Raw genomic sequence first — 19,971 nt, forward strand, 5'->3', positions numbered from 1 at the left:
AGGAATATCATTTTATTCGAGAATGTGTATGACATCTCGCAACTTCTGCTGCATCATCTCCAGATGAGCCTGAAGAGGTGTGAACTGGCTGTCTTGGTGCTGGTCATAATGTCGCAGTTTCCTCAGGTCTGATCCATGGTTCTATCTCATGATCTGTGAGAGAACAGCAGAGAAAAAGGCTTTGCTTACATGAGAAAGAAAATCAAAATGAAAAGAAATCTATAATCAGACAAAATCATAACAAAACTATTGCGATTTTGGATGGACTGACCCCGTCCATCCAGCCGATGTAGTTGGACACGCGGGTGAACACGGTGGGCTTCCTCTGGACGTTGCAGCCCTGACTGGACACGAAGCTGGTCACACCGTGGACAACGTACTTGCCGTTCACCTGGCAGTTCAGGGGGCCTCCGGAATCACCCTGAAAGAGAGGAGGCATTTCCTGTCGAATGTTGTCACTTCCTGTGCTAATGTACAAACTCTGGGATCCTATATATATATATATATATATATTTTTTTTTTTTATGTCAAATACTTAGCTAGTGATGTGTGTTTTTCTATGAGCAATAAGTTCACAGTAACGTAAGCAACGGCTCTCAGGCTGAATCAAGTTGACCTCTACCGTGTGAGAAGGGTTAGAATTTTCCTCCAGTGTTCTGAGGCTTACTGCACCTGGCATCCAGACAGACTGCCGCCTCCAGCACAGACCATGGAGGTCTTGACCCCACCGCCCCACCAGCTGCCACTAGAGCAGGTCTTGTGGTCCACCACAGGCAGATAGGCCAGCTTCAGCAGGTCAGATGTAGAGCCACCACCTCGGAGATGAAAGGAGTCATAGACTCATCCACTATAGTTTATGCAGACATTGTACAGCAGCACCTTATGCAGGAGAAGACCAGATGTCTTCTGAGCACAGCCTTTTAAGTCCCATTACGGCCCTTCAGGTTCATCAGAGCTCCACACGGCATAGCAATAACCCTGAAGAGCAGGGGAGTGTGTGTGTGGCTCACTGGAAGTGCGTCCCCAGCCGGTGATGTAACAGGGGTTGTTGTGGGGCAGGACCTGTCCAGAGGGGGGCAGGGAAGCCAGCTGGACCTTGGAGTTGAGAGTAGCATCAGAGGACAGGCGAAGCAGAGCAATGTCCCACCTGAGGAACACAGGAAGGAATTATGAAGGAAATACAAGAAATCACTCAGAAGCTCCTTCTTTTAATTTGTATCCTGACAAGGAGCTGAATTTAAAGGTTATTGTTTTGAATGTTATGACTAATTGGGCGTGAACAATTTTGAGAATGGATTATAATTAGACTGAGGGACGGCCCCTAATTAATAACAGTTTAACCTTGTAGGAACATTAGAAAAACAACAACCTTTGATTTATTCAGCTGAGAGGAAGGTTATTATTAGAGTGTTGCTCATACCAGTCAAGTTACAGTATAATCAATCATCGACTTAATACAGTAACAAATCAACACGATACATTGTGCAGAGTATCTAATAACATTGTGTTATGTAAATGAGACATAAGTTATATAATGCTCATTAAATTTTGCTTTAAAGGGTCTGGTTATCCATGACAAGAGCTTCTGGTTCATTCCTTGACAGATACAATGTGTACCAACACAGATTTCAATAGAGTGGCAACTCAGTTTTCTCTGACCCGTTGTTGATACGGTTTGACACCCAGTTGGGGTGTATATACACCCTGTTGACGGAGATGTACTGCTCATTGCCCTCGTGTTTGGAGATGCTGTGATCCCCGACAACCACACGCCAAGTCCTTTGGCTGTAGACACACACAAACATCAACACGGATGCACACAGACAGCTTAGAGGAATGAAGAATTGTGTGTGTGTCGGTGTGCGTGCCTGTCTTTGTGTATGTGTGTGTGCGTGTTAGTGTGTGTGTGTGTGTGTATGTGTGAGTGTGTGCGTCCTACCTGTCCACACAGTGAGCAGCAGTCATCACCCAGCCTCTCCTGATCAGACTTCCTCCACAGGTGTGGCGGTAGGAGCTGCCAGATTTAAACTGGAGAGAGACCTGAAGGAGAGAGAAGAAGAACATGTCAAACGAAGTACAAATGCTTCCTAGTTCATTAAGCAAAGTCCAGTGATGTCTGTAAATGCCAACTGTCTGTGAATGTGTTACCTGCCAGGGCCAGGAGTTGGGTCTAGCCACCTCACCACCCACCACTCTCCCCTCCACACTGTCCTCTAGGTCCTCCAGGAAGCGAGGCTCCGGCTCCTGCTCTGCCAGCACTAAGAACACACAAAAAGAAGTCAGACTGGCTGACTGGCTGACTGGCTGACTGACTGGCTGGCTGACTGGCTGATTGACTGGCTGACTGGCTGACTGGCTGACTGACTGACTGACTGGCTGATTGGCTGACTGGCTGACTGGCTGGCTGACTGGCTGATTGACTGGCTGACTGGCTGACTGGCTGACTGGCTGACTGACTGACTGACTGACTGGCTGACTGGCTGACTGGCTGACTGGTTGGCTGACTGGCTGACTGGCTGGCTGAGGGCTCCCATCCAGTGTTATTTGCTCTATTAATCTATTAATATTTTTCCTATTACTTTTGATATGGAAACAGGTCGACCTCGTGAGACAGACCTTTGCCTCTGGTGACTAACCTACTACAGGAATGTGTAATGAACGAATCAATCAAAATCACTTTACATCTGAACATCCATTTGACCCACATCACCAGCAGCACTTGCTTTCGTCTCTAGTAAAAACAGCCCTCACCCTCCTGAACTACACGGTTTGCTTGGAGACAAGACAGCCATGCTCCAGGCAGGACTCACCCAGGGCTGCGAGGACTGTCAGTAAGAGTAGCTTCAGCATGTCTTTCCAGCGGTGGGGTTGTGTGTGTGTGCACGTTTAGCTGCATGTCAGCTCAGCTTTTAAACTCTGACTACTATCCATGCCTTGTGGAGGAGGCCTTCAACTCTATACCCTCATTGGCTGTAGATTGGATTCTCACAGCCCGGCCCAGGTGTGACCCCTCTCACGGTATAGCTGACATCCACTGTTCAGCTTTGCATTTAGAAAGGGTGGAGACTTCTTTGGTTATCATCTGCTGGTTATGATGTTGGTTGTGTTTTTGTACAGAATGCTTTTATCCGTCGACCTGGTTCTGGTATCCATCCTGTGGTGTTGTGCTGATCCTACACTTTCCAGCCAAGGCGTGAGCTAACTGGGAGAACTGATATGGAACTCTAGATATAGTAGGTGTTTCACCATCCATTTTCTCGTTTGTATTTGTATCTTAACTCTTGATGAAGGACACTGTTCAGCCAGTGGGTCTGTCCTTATGTGTCACCAACCGTCTCTGGAGGAGGGGATCCCTCACCGGATTGCTCTTCCCACAATTTCTTCCACTTTTCCTGGGAGGTTTTCCTTGTCTGAGAGGGTTTAGGAGCAGTTCTCTGGGCATTTGTGACAGGAGCATGTACGTTTGTTTTCAAATGTGGGAGGGACAGCTTTTTTAAATATGTAACTGAAGATGCAGCCATTAAATACAATTTTCCAAACAAGAAGTGGGTGGACAGATTTGTCGTTTTCAAAAAGTGGATGGAACATGTCACACGTATGATGAAACTATGATCCTGTTATGTGAGCCCATAAAAAAGCTGTACAAATACATGTTTTTTGATTGAAGATGACAACGTGTTGTCCATTTTCATCTGGTGAACCTGCATACAGGCTTTTTAATGTCATTTCGGTCAGGGGGTTTCTTGGAGCATCTCGGATCATGTTATCAGGAAACTTCCACCACCACAATCGATAGAACAACTGCAGTGTAAGCAAGTCACTTCTGTTCATATGGTAAAAGAATATGACTGAAAGAACGAAGGTTTTATTTTAAACATGCAGATTACCCGTTATCAGTATTTCTTTGGACCGAGTACATCCTCATATTTAACACAGAATCAGCCAGTGGACGTGATCTATTAATTAGACTATAATTATTGGACAATAGTCAAAGTCTGCCGTATTTTAGATTTAGAGTGAGATTTAATGTATTGATTAACCATAAATGATGCACTGAGAAGGAGAGGGGGGCACAGATCAATTGTTTTTAATGATGAAGATATTGACTGGGTGCAGGAAAAGCAGTTACATCGTCTAACTGTCTGGGTCAGGAGTTAAACGTATGGTTCCACCGTCCCAATAGAACTTCGGCTTTAACCTGGAATCCATGTTGTTCTGTCATTGGTTTGTTCAAAGCCTGTTGAGCAACACACTTGGGTAACCTGCAAAACCAAGGTTGTTCTCAGCCTTTCACCGGCAGTCAGAGAGCATGCGTGAAGAGAAGAAACTAGGATTAAATCCTCATATAGCTGTGCTCTGTTGCCAGCTCAAAGGCAACAGATAATGCAGCGCTTTCAACTGTTGATCGCTGTATCCCTAATTATGACACTTTTCTTTCGACATCTGACTGACTGTCTGGTTTGTAGATATTATAGCTTTTTTAAAATAATGACGCACATCGGTTTACAGTTGCCAGCAACTCATGAACCCTGAAAAGGAGAGAATGTGTTCCTTAACGATTCATGGACAGGAAAGCTCCCCTCAGCCGTGCTCATGCCGTGTCTGCTGTGATTAGAGCACCTTTCAGAGAGATCACAGTTCTTTGTATTATTTTTATAACAGTCAGTCTCCTTTTCTTCTTTTCAGATTCTCTATTAGTCCCTTTGCAGTACAACGTCTGTGCTTCTCATTCTGTGTTTCCTTGCATCCCTCTATAAACCAACCATTGCATTTGCTGTGATTACTCATGTGCAAAGTTGTTCCTGGTGCATTTGACAAAGTATCCAATCGTGATTCTAGGCTTGGATTGAACATTAACCCTCACCCTCAGTGAGTAAAACATTTAACCTTCTCTAAATGACAAATGGATTCTGGTGTTATGTGTGCTGTATCATATTAACCTTTTTATCACTGTGGTGTTACAGGATGTGTGGGAGGGCTGCAGTGGCTCATTATACTGGACAAGGGGACCTGTAAATACATGAAGTTCATTCACGAATAAACCCTAAAACAAATGTCATTATGAAATCAATACCACATGTAATAACCAGAGACCACTATGGAATAACTTTTAAATGCTGATTTTATTATCTTTAGTTGCAGTCAGGCAGAAGGTTTTGAGATTCTGGAACAGGTCCTTGGATTTGGGTTCTGTCTGTCTCTGTGGATTGTTCTTATATTCAGCCCATGATCTGGGAGGAAGGAACATAATGACAGTTAGAACAATCCTAAATCACCACAACATCCTGGACATTACAATACATATTGCCTGGGATTATTTCAAACCTGGACACCTATGTTCCTTTTTCCTTGTTTCTCTGATGGACCAATAAGAGCCCAGAAAGTATCACTGACAAGCTGTCAAAAAGTACCAGGGAGTCCTGCAGCTGTTTTGAGCAACTGTAAGTAATCTGACAGTCATTCTATATATGCATCTCTGATACTTCCATAAAATCTTTGCCAAACTATTTGAAGGAAGACCATTGACAAATATGCCTACAGATGGACAGACTCTGAGTGCACATCACAGGTTGGCTTCTGACATGTTCATTTAAAACCCAGTCCATCTCCCATAAACAGACGTAGGACTGACCCCATCCATCCAGCCAATGTAGTTGGACACGCGGCTGAACACGGTGGGCCTCCGCTGGGCGTTGCAGCCGGAGGACGACACGAAGCTGGTCACACCGTGGACAACGTACTTGCCGTTCACCTGGCAGTTCAGGGGGCCTCCGGAGTCACCCTGAAGGAGAGAGAAGGAGGTTGGGGGGTGGTAGAGGGCTGTAGCTTGAGGACTATATGGGGTCATGATGAGTAAGACATTTCCTGGTACTTTTAAAGCTGCTAAACAAGGCAAGAAACCTTTAGAGAATGCAGTGCATGTGTCTACCACAGCAAGGCCGAGTGGACTTTGTCAGGGACTGTGTTTTCGTGAGCCCTTCTGATTCCTAAGAGCAGCTCTACTCACCTGACATCCGGACAGGCTGCCACCTCCAGCGCACACCATGGAGGTCTTGACGGTGCTGCCCCACCAGCCGCTGCTGGTGCAGGTCTGGTGGTCGACCACGGGCAGGTATGCCTGCTTCAGCTCAGCAGACAGCTGCCCACCAGCTGGGAGGTAATGAACAGACATTTATACATATGTCACAGAGTAAAATGACATGTTTCATAGACATATGTACATTGCATGTCAGCATATTCTCCTGTCTAACTGTCTTTTCTGCTCCAAGCAGCCTTCTACGTGGAAATGCAAGATCCCACGCCAGCATAATAAGCCTGGTTTAACCTAGCTATACTAGCAGACCTAGCGATACTGAAATGTAATTGCCTTAAGGATAAATAATGGACTTATTTAATTCCTGATTGTGTGTGTGTGTCTGTGTCTCACTCTGAGTGCGTCCCCAGCCGGTGATGTAACAGGGGTTGTTGTGGGGCAGGACCTGTCCAGAGGGGGGCAGGGAAGCCAGCTGGACCTTGGAGTTGAGAGTAGCATCAGAGGACAGGCGAAGCAGAGCAATGTCCCACCTGAGGAACACAGGAGAAGTCTGCAGATCCATCTCTCTGTGCTGAAACTCCACAGTATTTTAAACCGACGCTTTGGTTTAAAATATCTTAGACTGTCACACAAACACCTAATTTAAATCAAGCCTAATGCTTGATACTGTATATGGTCCTGGGTTGGGGATAGAGAAGATGGTTTGCCTACTGACCCGCTAGAAAGGTAGTTGGCGTTCCAGTTAGGGTGGATGATGACTTGGCTGACGCTCATGATCTGCTCTGAGCCTTCGCTGGAGTAGATGTTGTGGTCGCCAAGAACCACACGCCATGTCCTGGGGCTGTGCGTGCGAGGAAATACACGTTCATAACACTTTATCTGTCTTCCCATGAGGCCACACGTGTTGTTTAGCAGATGCCACATCAATGCAGCTTGTGTATGCTTGAGTGTGTGCGTCCTACCTATCCACACAGTGAGCAGCAGTCATCACCCAGCCTCTCCTGATCAGACTTCCTCCACAGGTGTGGCGGTAGGAGCCGCCAGACAAATACTGGAGGGAGATCTGACCAGCACAGACAGGTGACAGGTTTTGAGATACCACGACTTAACGCTCTTCTACAAACCACATACAAAATACATCAAGTACACTTGATTTACATGACAGGACGGCACTGTCTGTGAATGTGTTACCTGCCAGGGCCAGGAGTTGGGTCTGGCCACCTCACCACCCACAACTCTCTCCTCCAAACTGTCCTCCAGGTACCTGGGCTGGGGCTCCAGCTCAGCCACCACTGCAGAGAGGAAACACACATAACTTTACACACACAGACACACACACACACAGGCCTGCGCTCACGAGGAGAGACCGAACATCAGAGAGAGAGAGAAAGAGAGAGAGAGAGAGAGAGAGAGAGAGAGAGAGAGATAGAGAGAGAGAGAGAAAAGAGAGAAAAAAGAGAGAGAAAGAGAGAGAGAGAGAGACCAAACTAGAAAGAGAGAGGTGTTTTCAGGTCACAAAACGACTAATAGTCAAGCCTTACCCAGGGCAGCGAGGACTGTTAACAGGAAAAATCGAAGCATGTCTGCAGTCTGTCTGTTGGAAGTGTCCACAGGAGAGTCCTTCTCTTATACCCTCAGCAGAGCCTGCTGGATGGGACCAAGGACTGTTTGCTCAGCAGGTGCCCATCTGTGCGGTATCACGTTGAAATCGCATGACTCGGAATGACCTCTTGGTAACTTTTTCCAACGTTCAGGAGACAGGATGAAGTTAGATTGAGAGTGGAGAGATAGAGGAAAGTGTCAGGGCTGGGAATCCAAGCCTGGTCTGCAGGGATAGAGTGAGCAGGAAAAGTCCTTTGACAGTGACACAGTCTTAGATATGTTGGTTCTGTGCTCTGGGACTATGTATGTGGTAGGATTTTATGACGATGAGGTTAAATACGTTGTCAGGTTTGATTATTTTACAAACATACTAGTCTTCATCTTTTAGTACTCCACAAGCAGCGCCTCCATTTTATGGCATACAATCTTGGACAGTTTTACATTACAGTAAAGAAATATTGTTTATTGCTTGGTCTTATGTGTCAATTGCACTGCTTGTTTTTAATGTTGTTGTATTCTAAATTTTTTCTGCTGCTTTTAATGTTTTTTGTACCTCAGTACGGTGTCCTTGAGTGCCAAGAAAGGCGCCTTGGAAATACTAACTACTTACTAACCGAGAGTGAGAGCGGGAAATATCAAACTGAGGCTGGAACGTTCGTGTAGCTTCAGAGCGAAGCTACACCGCTTCGCGTCGGGGTCCTGTTCGCCCTGTCGGGGCTTATTTTCCCAATAATGACCAGCATTCTATACATTATCTACTTACTTATCAGACCGCGGTCAATACGCGGCTGGCATGACTGCCAATTAGCCAGAAAGCTTGTACCGTCGTTGCCATATAATAAAATGTATTAATATTATTATGATACACTCTGCATGCAATAAATGCCTTAAATCTGCAATTCATTGATGTCCCTGTGCACTTCTAAGATGCCCTACCGTAGCCATCTCCTGTTCTTGCTTCTGACCGTTCTGCAGTTTAACAGTGCTTTACATTTAGCAGACGCTCTTATCCAGAACGACTTACAGTAAGTACAGGGATGTTCAACCCAAGGCAAGTTGGGTGAAGTGCCTTGCCCAAAGACACAATGTCATTTTGCACGGCCGGGAATCGAACTGGCAGCCTTCTGATTACTAGCCTGATTCCCTAACCGCACAGCCATCTGACCTTCATTCTTTCGACGCTCTTTCACATGCCTCTCTTACTGTCAGTAATGAATCAGAGTTAGGACTTTATTCCCAGCTTTGTATTGTCTTCGATTTGATGTATTTTTTTTTCCTATCACAGTCAATATAGTTTACACTGATTATGCTGTTTTATTTAAATCGTCACACTCAAATACAGTCTCCTACAGTAAATACAAAGCCCAGATTCTTGACTGGACATCAGCATCTGTCTGTTGCTCAATGTGACTCATGCACTGATGACACACATTAACCTTCCTGCCTGATGAAACGCTGCTCTGGAAACAGATCAATCTCTTACTGTCGTATGCAAAAATGGGGATGCTCTGGACAAAAGATGCTGCCATTTCCCAAGAAAATTCTCTGCACATAGAAATGATTTGAATCCTTTGAATATAGAGTGTTGGAATACAGTACCAGATAACTGCAATTTGGCAACGTCCAAGGACTTTTAGTGCTCACTGCTCACATAAGTTGGAGAGGTTAAAACCATTTTTTTTATATCGTTTTAATGAATAATGTGAATCTGAAGAATTGGAACTGCAGTTTCCATGGTTTCTCAGTGGCCCATCTTATATCTTTGATATGACTTCCACTGGAAATAATTGATTTCCACATAATTATTCTTTGAACTGAGCTGATATATTGACACTAGTATGTGATGTTTGGAAACAACATTTTCCCTTTCATTTCATAATTCGAAATGAGCTACATTTTGACACAAGTTTAAGTCCTAACACAAACATGTTTATCTTAAGTATTGCATATCTATTTATGAGATGATATACTGTATATATACATCACACTGGACCACATAGTGTTGATTGATAAGGTTTATTGCCACAAATAACCTCCGTTGTTTCAGAGAGATTGTGCAGCTGACAGCAGGTCAATTCTACCACTCCAGTGGTCCCTCTTCATCTCAAGCCATGATCTGCAAAGGGGGAAACATGATGTCACTTCTTTGCTTCATGAGCCAACAGTGTTTTATAAGTTCAGAATGGCGTTCAGAGTCTGTGTTCAGATCCTATACTGTAAAATGGTAGCGATTAAACTTAAATTTGTGTTTTAAACATCAAAAAACATGAACAAACATACTTTTTCATTCAACTTTTATCCGTTCAAAACTGTGATTTTCTTGCCTTCAAGGACCTTATCTTTCAACTTTGTTCATAAAATCTTTTTTTTAAATGAATGCAAGTCAATTCTCTAAATGTTCAGTACGTGAAACATACTGTACAATACTAATCTAAACAATTCTCCATGGTTTGGACTGCTATTCCTCTGTGAAACAGGTGGAGCTGCCAGCGCTCTGTGATACTGACCCCGTTCATCCAGCTGATGTAGTCGGACACACGGGTGAACACGGTGGGCTTCTGGTGGGCGTTGCAGCCCATCCCGGAAACAAAGCTGGCAATGCCGTGCACCACATACTGGCCATTCACCTGGCAGTTCAGGGGTCCACCAGAGTCACCCTGGAGGACAGAGAGAGACAGAGAGAGTTAGAGAGAGAGAGAGCGAGAGAGAGAGAGAGAGAGAGAGAGAGAGAGAGAGAGAGAGAGAGAGGGGGAACATATTATTTATTTAAAAAAGGCACTTATACATTTCTATAGATTATGTAGACTGTTTGGCTAACAGTCAATAACTTCAAAGTTATAACCATGACTGTACTGAACATATCTCTTCACGGTGGACTCACGTTGCATCCAGCCTCCTTAGCTCCTCCAGCGCAGACCATGGAGGTCTTGACGGTGCTGCCCCACCAGCCACTGCTGGTGCAGGTCTTGTGGTCGATCAGGGGCAGGTAGGCCTGCTTCAGCTGGTTAGAAATGGGACCTCCAGCTGGGGGAAACACGAAAGGATGGAAGTCAGAGAAGTGGAAGCATGGATGTGGGGGGGAGGAGGGAGATGGGGGAGATAGAAGAAAGGATGAGGAAGGTGTAGGAACCATGCTGTAGGGGACCAGAACGATTTACTAGGATCACCCACAAATGTGTTTATCAAGCCAGAAACCCTTTCATTCTGGAAGTCTGTGCCAATAAAACAAGAAATCCTCCTTTGATCACAACCAGGGTGAGTAATTGCAATTATGTATCGCACACCTATTCTGATAATGAATCAAGTAGGTCTGTTTGTATTTGAACTCACTGGAAGTGCGTCCCCAGCCGGTGACGTAACAGCTGTTCTTGTGGGGCAGGACCTGTCCAGAGGGGGGCAGGGAAGCCAGCTGGACCTTGGAGTTGAGAGTAGCATCAGAAGTCAAGCGCAGCAGAGCAATGTCCCACCTGAGAAACACAGGAAGGAATTATACAGCTAGAATCCTCAAGGGTCATTTATTATTATGTACAGTACCTAGGTGAACTTGATTTGTGTCAACCACTGTAATGAGACAAGTGGAGTTGTCCCTTGGTGGCAATTGCTGTGAGACAAATGTAACACCCCTCCTTTGGACAGCCAACCTCAGACTAGATGCATCTAATCCAATGAGGTTCTCTAAATGGAGTGTTTTGTTATATGTATTTAACATCACTAAGTTGTTGTTACTTTAGTTGTTCTTCAGATTGTACTATGTATTCAAATGGTAGCATCTTTGAAAATAACAATTTTCTTTCTCCCAAAATAGCTACTTGAAGTAATCTACTCCCCTGTTGCAAAGCATTGTTATTATCACTACGCTCTTGAAAAGTCAAAATTTTGCAAATTTTAGTCAGATGGGAATCACAAGGCTGAGCGGTGAGGGAGTAGGGCTAGTAATCAGAAGGTTGCCGGATCGATTTCCCCACCGTTCCAAACGACGATGTGTCCTTGGGCAAGGCGTTTCACCCTACTTGCCTCGGGGGGAATGTTCCTGTACTTACTGTAAGTCACTCTGGATAAGAGCATCTGCTAAATGTGTAAATGTAGTCATTATGTTGTTCTGACCCGCCGGCAACGTTGTTGGAGTTCCACCTGGAGTGAATGTGCACTTTGCTGACGGTCATGATCTGCTCTGAACCCTCGTTCTTTTTCAGGTCGTGCTCTCCAAGGATCACACGCCAGGTTCTGGTGCTGTGCAGGTAGAAGAAGGAGATGATTATCTGGTAAGTACTCATTGCAACTAAGTCCTTTTGCATGCTCCATGTGTGTGTGTGTGTGTGTGTGTGTCTCCTACCGATCCACACAGTGAGCAGCAGTCATCACCCAGCCTCTCTTGATCAGACTTCCTCCACAGGTGTGGTGGTAGGAGCCGCCAGACAGGTACTGGAGAGAGACCTGACCAGGACACACATCCAAAAAGCAGCGTTAGCCTTGTCTTACAGACTTTATAAAGGTGTACCAAGAGAGAGCACTGGAAAGAGAGCACTGGAGAGAGAGAGCACTGGAGAGAGAGAGAGCACTGGAGAGAGAGAGCACTGGAGGGAGAGAGCACTGGAGAGAGAGAGCACTGGAGGGAGAGAGCACTGGAGAGAGAGCACTGGAGAGAGAGCACTGGAGAGAGAGAGCACTGGAGAGAGAGAGCACTGGAGAAAGAGAGAGAGAGAGCACTGGAGGGAGAGAGCACTGGAGAGAGCACTGGAGAAAGCAGGCAGGTCAAACAGCTTCATTAGCTTTTTGACTGTGTGACTTTATTGATTTGTTGTTTTCAGTTTTGTTACTTGACACTGTAAATACATCAACTAGAACCTGTGAAAACATTGTAGGGTGCAAACATTGTTTTCATAGGCTGTGATAGGTGCACTTGATTTACGTGACAGGACGGCACTGTCTGTGAATGTGTTACCTGCCAGGGCCAGGAGTTGGGTCTGGCCACCTCACCACCCACAACTCTCTCCTCCATACTGTCCTCCAAGTACCTGGGCTGGGGCTCCAACTCAGCCACCACTGCAGAGAGGAAACACATAACTTTACACAGACACACACACACACAGGCCTGCGCTTATGAGGAGAGAGACAGAAGCTCAGAGAGAGAAGGTCAGAGAGAGAAAGACGGATAAAAGAGAAAAGAGAGAGGGCCAGAAGAAGAGAGAGAGAGAGAGAGAGAGAGAGAGAGAAAGAGAGAGAGAGTGAAAGAGAGAGAGAGAGAAAGAGAGAAAGAAAGACTGTGTGAGCGAGCTAGCGAGAAAGAGAGAGAGAGTTTCCAGGTCACAAAACGGCTAATGGTCAAGTCTTACCCAGGGCGGCGAGGACTGTTAACAAGAAAAATCGAAGCATGTCTGCAGTCTGTCAGTCTAAGGTTTCTGCACAAAGGAGTCCTGCTCTTGCTCTTATACCATCAGCCAAGCCTGCTGGCTGGCCAAGACTGGCCTTCCCAGCATCCGCCCGGCAGGCTGCACCTGTGCTCAGTCTCATGGTTATCACTCCAGCATGGCCGTGGGGATTCTCCCACCAGGACTCTCTATCTTGTTTGTTCTGTCCTTGGCCTTGTTTATTCCCAGCTTTGTATTTGCTTGTTGCACTATATTTAAATGGATGTGGACTGTATGTTTCTACAGGATTGCAGTCAACTTACTGTAAGTTGAACGTCCTTGAACATTTTTTGAAGTAGTTTGTAGCAGAGAAGAACCCTTTTGAACAAGGATTTCTAAAAGGAACCCTTTCCAGATCTTTGGAGTTGCAAATAGAGACATTTTCTGGTCAGAAATTACATTACGTTACATTTTGTCCAGTAGCAGACGCTCTCACCCAGAGCGACCAACAGTAAGTACAGGGACATTCTCCCCGTGGAAGTAGGGTGAAGTGCCTTGCCCAAGGACACGCCCAACGTCATTTGGCACGGTCAGAAATTGAACCCGAAACCTTCTGATTAATAGCCCGACTCCCTGACCGCTCAGCCGTCTGACCCAAATGGCTTTTCAGTGTTTCTAATTGCAGCATCAGAAATGGGAAGGGGTTTCCATCTTGACCCTTCCTCAAAGAACCTCTCTCAAAGAAATATTCAGTAATAAAAAGCGTTTCAATATGTGTGAACTGCTATGCATTGGCCTGCCTGCTGGAGGCCAGCCAAAGCTGTGACCCGTGGGCCCAAAGACATCTGTGGCTTTTCCACTGGCTTTGACCCAACCTGCCTACACTGATCTGGAGGTGCAGAGGGTGAGAACACAGCAGGATAGATGGACTGGAGGTTGTGAGTAGATTGCTCTTGGATTTGAAAACAACTCAAATGAGTTCCGTCCATGTGCTGTGCAGGTAGAAAGTCAAAACTTCAATCCCTGCGGACAGTCATTATCCAGCCATTATTTTTATTTTTTTTGAAAGTCTTTGGGAAAAAAATGAATTCGGTAAGAAGTCAGTGTGTTGTTAATACAGATAATCACTAGATGGAGCTAAATGTCTGAATTGAACCACTTGAGCGCAGTCATATTCGAAGTGAAGTGATTTCAGTAAAAAATGTCAAATAAGCTTAGATTCACACATACCATTTATTTCAGTATGTATGTGCTATGCTATCATTTTCACTGTGAGAAAATACTAAGTAGCTTTAGATTGCTCCAGATGCAATTTTAGGATACAGCACCAAACTGTGAAAGAAACACAAAAGTCGGCACATTCAAATAATAGAGTAGATATTTTATGTAAGAACTTTAGGTTTATGGTCAATTTTGTGCCAGCGATGTAGTGTGAATGGGAACTATTTGACCTTCACAGGAATATCACTGAGTCAATTCTCACCCAAACTACTTGTTAAAATGAGCGTTAAATGTCTTTTCAGAGGCCATTCACTAGCTCTTGGCAGTCCAAGGCATAGATAACTTCAACAATGGCTCTTTGGACAATGGAAGAGTCTCTAACCAATGTGTTCCTTTACGTATTCCGTTAATTGGAGTGAAACTCATTAAAACTGTCTGCGTTTTGGATTATAACCTTATCTGCGTCTTAAAGAGATACTGTAGAAGAAGAGCTGGATCTAGTTCTGGAAAAAAGTCACAGATGTGTTGGAAAACAGGGATTCAGGTGGCTGAGCGGGTAGAGCATCGGGCTAGTAATCTGAAGGTTGCCTGTTCGATTCCCGGCCAGTGAACATGACATTGTGTCCTTCACCCTACTTGTCTCGAGGAGAATGTCCCTGTACTTACTGTAAGTCGCTCTGGATAAGAGCGTCTGTTAAATGACTAAATGTAAATGTAAAATAGCACAGCGCTGATTTTCTCATGGAACGGCGAGATTCACTTCATCCAGTTTCTGTTTCCCTGCTCACTCCTCCTCTCCACCTCTTTCACCCTCTCTTCTGGATCGCTGCTTGCTCGCTTCTCTTCCTCCTGCTCTCCCTCTCCCCCCACACAACCTTGGCTCAGCAGAGGAATGAATCTAAAGACAAGATCAAAGTGGATGTTTTAATTAAAGATGTTTGCTTTGTTAATGAAGACTGGATTTGGTTCCCATGAAGATGTCTCATTCAGGACAGGAAATTGAGGTTCCAACAATAATGAGATGCACTGATTGGTCGAAAGATAGGAAGTCTAGCGGGTATTCACAGTGCGTCATTGGCTGACGGAGACTGCAGAGCTGACTGATGGAGAAAGTATATTCTGTGACTCTCATTACAAATGGAGGGAAAGTCCTCCAATTCCATGTGCTATGGTGCTACAAAATTATTTGCAGTACATGGCTTCCTTATAGAGTTCAGCCTGACTGGTAAAAACATAGAAAGTTTGACATGGCTGGCATCACAGTGGATTGAGGCTGGAGTTTGCACTTTAAAGTCCCTGTAGCCCATTTTGTCAAACCATGTCTGAACGACTCAACCTTGTCTGAAGTGAGCACAGCTGTTCTGGTTGTGACGGAAGTGTTTCAGTTGTTGTACCTACTGGGCACCCAGCTGTATGTCCACACCAGACTGCGTGTCCTTGTTCTCTCTCGACTCCCCTCTTCATATCCCCCTCCTTTTCCCTTTTGCTCCCCCTCTACCTCATCATTCTCACCCTCCCCTTTTCATTCGTTCCCCCCCCCACCTCCTCCTCTTCTTTCCTTGTCCTCTCATGGCCCTGGAAGCCTGGAAAGAGGAGCTATCAGATAGCAGGAACCTCAGTCCCCAACGCCTCTCTGCTTGAGTATGAAACATTCAAATCCTAATGAGCCTTTACTGCCCCCACAGGAAGAAGCATCATCAAGGACACTGTCCTCACAGGAGGAAGCATCATCAAGGACACTGTCCTCACAGGAGGAAGCATCATCAAGGACACTGTCCTCATAGGAAGAAGCATCATCAAGGATGGGAGATGAGTGAGGAGGTCCTAAAATACCATGTTTACAGGATTTACGTGGCTGCCACTGATCAATACCATAGACACCCAGGCAATCTAAGCACTGGGCTAGCTGCTGTAGCCAGTCTGCTTTAGTTGTCCTAATTTGCATATCTAGATTATTGGAATCAGCTTGCTCAGCGAATGTCTGGAACCAATATGAATTGGGGTAGTTCTGCTTTCCGAACCTGAACTGTCTGACCTCTGAAAAGGCCCCAGTGGAACGTATTTCTGTGGAGCCAACTTTGCATGGAAGCACACATGTACAGACAAATACATTGCATTGAGCCTATACCCTCTGACAAAGACAAAAAGCCTTGTGGGTCGTTATGAATAGGTCTTTAAAAATTGACTGTATATGTAAAAGATTCGAGATTATTCAACCAAAGCAATGAATAGCCGTAGAGCAAATTCAGGGTCGTGGAGGGTTGGATGTTGCATTAAAACATTTCAAACCTGCCAGGCAACAGCACAGTCACAGGCCCTTACATTGATGAGTGAGAATACTTATAGCTGCTACGTAAATGCATCATTCATACCCGTGTTTGTCATTGTCAGCAGGCTTTCCTAACCACACGACATTGTCGCGTGTTCTGCCCTGCTGCACACAATGAGAGTAATGAGAGCAGCTTCCTAATCAGACCAGAGAAGCACATAATTACAGTCAGTACAGTTGACACCCGCATAACCTATGGTGATAACAGCTGTGTAACAGCAGCCTTCAAGGTACCATTTTAGGAGCCTTTCAAAGGCTCCCTTGATGAGCTATGTGGATTTCCAATGCTGACAGTTATTGCACACATGACACTAATGCAGAGAGTGTCTCCAGAGACCAGCAGAGTATCATTGGCTGTTTTCCTGCTAACAGTCGCTAAGTGTTGAGATGCATCAATGCTCCCATTCAACCTGCAGGGTGTCAGCAGTGAAACTGATCCTCTGGGCTATTTGCAACCTTTAATTGCAATTATACCACAATGGAAACAATCAATACCACCTCCCCCACCACACACTCACACACACACACACACACCAACAACAACCACCTTTATCACACACTAGCTCTCTCTGTCTTCCTCTCTTCCTTCTTCTTTCTTGCACCACGTCTATTGCACTCTTCCTCTATTTCCTCTGTCAATCTCTCTCTCTTTCTCTCTCTCTCTGTCTCTCTCTCTCTCTCTCTCTCTCTCTCTCTCTCTCTCTCTCTCTCTCTCTCTTTGTTCTCACACTCAAACACAAGCACAAACAAATTGTGTCAGAGACAGGTTGAGGAGAGGATGGTGTGGGGGTTGGGGATAGTTTATGTATTTACAGAGCAAAGGTGGAGAGGTAGAGACGGAATGGCAGAAAGATGATCTTGTGGAGCACTCTGCCTGATTGATCTGGAGAAGTGATGTCCATCCATCCCTGTCCACAGGGCCTGGCTGAGGGGACGGAGGGTGGGGGGGAGGGGGAGAGGGAGGGAGGGAGGGAGGGAGGGAGGGAGGGAGGGAGGGAGGGAGGGAGGGAGGGAGGGAGGGAGGGAGGGAGGGAGGGAGGGAGGGAGGGAGGGAGGGAGGGAGGGAGGGAGGGAGGGAGGGAGGGAGGGAGGGAGGGAGGGGGGATAGAGGAGTTAGGAAGAGCAGAAGTGCAGGACAGAGGAGAGGAAGAGGATTTGGATGAGAGTAGTACTGAGACAGGGCGAGAAGGAGGAGGCCAAGATGACCTGAAGTCCTGAATAACACCACTATTCCTTTGATAGTTCAAATTTTAGACAAAGGTCTCAATTTTGTGTGCTAAATGTTATTTCCATACACATGTTTTGAATTACAAAATGGAAAATGTATACTGTACATGCCAAAACTAAATGAGACAGAGAGTATTTAACATTACTGTAAAGAGTAGTGCTGTTATGGACATAAGTATCAGACCAAGGTTTCACACAAATAGACTGTTACATGACAACTAAAAAGCAGTAAAACATTTATTCTTGAACAATTACAGTACCTGTACTGAGGCTTGGTCCAAATCCTCACTATGTGGATGAAATGGTGAATTGCGGTCAACAGTCCTGACATTCAGAAAAGCTTTCTTTGCTGCTCTGAGTCTGTTGTCTTTTCTGTCAATCACCTTCACCACTGACATTTGAGTATAGGCTACTGAGATGGCAATGAAAGAGAGAGACAGAGAGGGATAGTTTGAGAGGGGAGGGATGGAGATAGGGAGAGATAAAGAGAGAGAGGGAGAAAGAGAGAGAGAGAGAGAGTTTGAGAAGGGAGGGAAGGAGATAGGGAGAGATAAAGAGAGAGAGGGAGAAAGAGAGAGAGAGAGAGAGAGAGAGAGAGAGTTTGAGAAGGGGGGAAGGAGATAGGGAGAGATAAAGAGAGAGAGACTTTGTAACTATTTAATGGTCAGTGAAAGCTTGTCATTATGGTTAATTCTACTCTAAGGAGGGTTTAATTATACATCCTCCCGGATGGTATGTTTACTGTGAGGAAGGGAAGGCTTTGGGTCTATGGACAACCCTGTTAATAGCCAATCAACACAGTAACAGCAAACATCAATACAATCTCTAAGTGTGTACGTGTTCGTTGAAGACGAGTTCTTACATTCACAGTATGTACGTACACTTCTCCTTTAGGACTCATGACTGGTATTTACTCGTTTTCTCATTATTAAGTGTTATAGGCAGGCAGACAAACAGACAGACAGTGCCTAACCTGTTAGATCAAATAAAGGCGAGAGAGGGGGAACTGAGTTGTACATTTAAGGGACAATGGCTCCTTTTTCTATGTATGCCACTGTTCTGGATTTCTAAACAGGGCTGCCCAAGAATACACCCTTTAGGACCCTGGAGGTCTCTAGGGTGTCCTCCATGAAATATAGATGTGTGGGGTTGTTAAACTAACTGCAGAACATTAGGACTGCATGATCACCTCTGGCTACACACAGCAGCATAATGACACAGGCTGTGTGGCTCACTACAGTGGAAGCCATTAAACTCAGGCTTTTTCCCAGCAAGGAAAGCTAGTCCCTGAGGCCTCACCTCAAACAGTACCTGGGGAACATGTGGGACTCCTATTAGAGATCCTCGTCTGTCTGTCTGTCTGTCTGTCTGTCTGTCTGTCTGTCTGTCTGTCTGTCTGTCTGTCTGTCTGTAGCCCTCACCTGTCCCTGTGTGATGACATCACTATAATGGCAGTTCCAACACAACAGTTGTTTGCAATCGGGTCAGACTACTATTTTGGGAGATTGGGCGAGAGTGTGTGTGTGTGTATGTGTGTGTGTGTGTTTTTGCCATATGTTAGTGTCGAGTGTGTTTGACTTGTGTTTGTGTGCCTACTGGTTCCTGGTTGCTATAGGGGTCAAGAGCGCCTCGGCATCTCGATTGCAGCCTCACGAAGCAGCAAGTGAAAAGACTTGACAAGCCGTGGCTGGGCTCAGAGAGTGCATCCTCATGTCTCCTCCTCGGGTCTGGGCTGGCACACCCAAGCAGCCTGGCAGCCAGCGAGACAGAGAGAGAGAGCCCAATCTGCATGCATGTCCTGGTAGCAGTGGATCTGAAAGCAGTCTCTGTGGGAGAATACAGTCACATCACACACACACACACACAATCCTCCTCACCCACACTCCCACGCTGCCTTCAGTCTCACACTGCTGTCATAGCAATGAAATATTCAAGCTGGTTCCGCACACCATGCGTCAGCAACATGAGGATAAACAACTAGAACTCTCTTGGATTTAAGCTAATGAAAGCAAAATGGCAGACGTTTCCCCGGAGTCTTCTAGACTTGTATCAAGAGTACAGTACACAGTCATGGATACTGTAAGGCTGAATGTTTGTTTACTTGTTTGATTACACAATAATGCATCCCATGTTCTTTATTTGTGAAACATCCACATTTTCACTGCGAGACACCAGTGGTCTTGCCTTGAATACACCGGCAGAATCTTATT

At 45.4% G+C, this 19,971-nt stretch overlaps 3 protein-coding genes across 3 annotated transcripts; all 3 read right to left on the reverse strand.

Annotated features, from left to right (window-relative positions):
* Positions 1 to 235: 235 nt before the first annotated feature.
* Positions 236 to 2,871, reverse strand: LOC146272481 (elastase-1-like). The gene is made up of 7 exons (XM_084704562.1): positions 2,811 to 2,871; positions 2,149 to 2,258; positions 1,940 to 2,040; positions 1,660 to 1,785; positions 1,011 to 1,147; positions 673 to 815; positions 236 to 421 (listed from the first exon to the last, which is right to left on the reverse strand). The coding sequence occupies exons 1-7, from the start codon at positions 2,848 to 2,850 to the stop codon at positions 236 to 238; spliced, it is 843 nt and encodes a 280-aa protein (XP_084560688.1). The 5' UTR covers positions 2,851 to 2,871.
* Positions 2,872 to 5,104: 2,233 nt separating this feature from the next.
* LOC146272482 (elastase-1-like) lies at positions 5,105 to 7,628 on the reverse strand. The gene is made up of 8 exons (XM_084704378.1): positions 7,576 to 7,628; positions 7,226 to 7,326; positions 6,997 to 7,097; positions 6,750 to 6,875; positions 6,428 to 6,564; positions 6,008 to 6,150; positions 5,633 to 5,782; positions 5,105 to 5,231 (listed from the first exon to the last, which is right to left on the reverse strand). The coding sequence occupies exons 1-8, from the start codon at positions 7,613 to 7,615 to the stop codon at positions 5,220 to 5,222; spliced, it is 810 nt and encodes a 269-aa protein (XP_084560504.1). The 5' UTR covers positions 7,616 to 7,628; the 3' UTR covers positions 5,105 to 5,219.
* A 2,008-nt stretch (positions 7,629 to 9,636) lies between these two features.
* Positions 9,637 to 13,108, reverse strand: LOC146272483 (elastase-1-like). Its single transcript, XM_084704377.1, has 8 exons — positions 12,970 to 13,108; positions 12,579 to 12,679; positions 11,970 to 12,070; positions 11,741 to 11,866; positions 10,967 to 11,103; positions 10,518 to 10,660; positions 10,144 to 10,293; positions 9,637 to 9,752 (listed from the first exon to the last, which is right to left on the reverse strand). The coding sequence occupies exons 1-8, from the start codon at positions 13,007 to 13,009 to the stop codon at positions 9,741 to 9,743; spliced, it is 810 nt and encodes a 269-aa protein (XP_084560503.1). The 5' UTR covers positions 13,010 to 13,108; the 3' UTR covers positions 9,637 to 9,740.
* Positions 13,109 to 19,971: the final 6,863 nt, after the last annotated feature.

Source organism: Hypomesus nipponensis, chromosome 9, assembly GCF_054491055.1.
Source record: "Hypomesus nipponensis isolate SF chromosome 9, ASM5449105v1, whole genome shotgun sequence".
NCBI lineage: Eukaryota > Metazoa > Chordata > Actinopteri > Osmeriformes > Osmeridae > Hypomesus > Hypomesus nipponensis.

What these genes read in the sequence shown, in the direction of transcription:
- LOC146272481 (XM_084704562.1), bottom strand. Translation starts at nt 2,850, where the DNA reads ATGCTGAAGCTACTCTTACTGACAGTCCTCGCAGCCCTGG. An exon ending in CCAACTCCTGGCCCTGGCAG is followed by an intron (nt 2,041 to 2,148) that starts GTAACACATTCA and finishes TCTCTCCTTCAG; the next exon opens with GTCTCTCTCCAGTTTAAATC. An exon ending in TCAAACCGTATCAACAACGG is followed by an intron (nt 1,148 to 1,659) that starts GTCAGAGAAAAC and finishes TGTGTTCCTCAG; the next exon opens with GTGGGACATTGCTCTGCTTC.
- LOC146272482 (XM_084704378.1), bottom strand. Translation starts at nt 7,615, where the DNA reads ATGCTTCGATTTTTCCTGTTAACAGTCCTCGCTGCCCTGG. An exon ending in GCTGCTCACTGTGTGGATAG is followed by an intron (nt 6,876 to 6,996) that starts GTAGGACGCACA and finishes TCGCACGCACAG; the next exon opens with CCCCAGGACATGGCGTGTGG. An exon ending in GCCAACTACCTTTCTAGCGG is followed by an intron (nt 6,565 to 6,749) that starts GTCAGTAGGCAA and finishes TGTGTTCCTCAG; the next exon opens with GTGGGACATTGCTCTGCTTC.
- LOC146272483 (XM_084704377.1), bottom strand. Translation starts at nt 13,009, where the DNA reads ATGCTTCGATTTTTCTTGTTAACAGTCCTCGCCGCCCTGG. An exon ending in CGGCTGGGGACGCACTTCCA is followed by an intron (nt 10,661 to 10,966) that starts GTGAGTTCAAAT and finishes TGTTTCCCCCAG; the next exon opens with CTGGAGGTCCCATTTCTAAC. An exon ending in CTAAGGAGGCTGGATGCAAC is followed by an intron (nt 10,294 to 10,517) that starts GTGAGTCCACCG and finishes TCTGTCCTCCAG; the next exon opens with GGTGACTCTGGTGGACCCCT.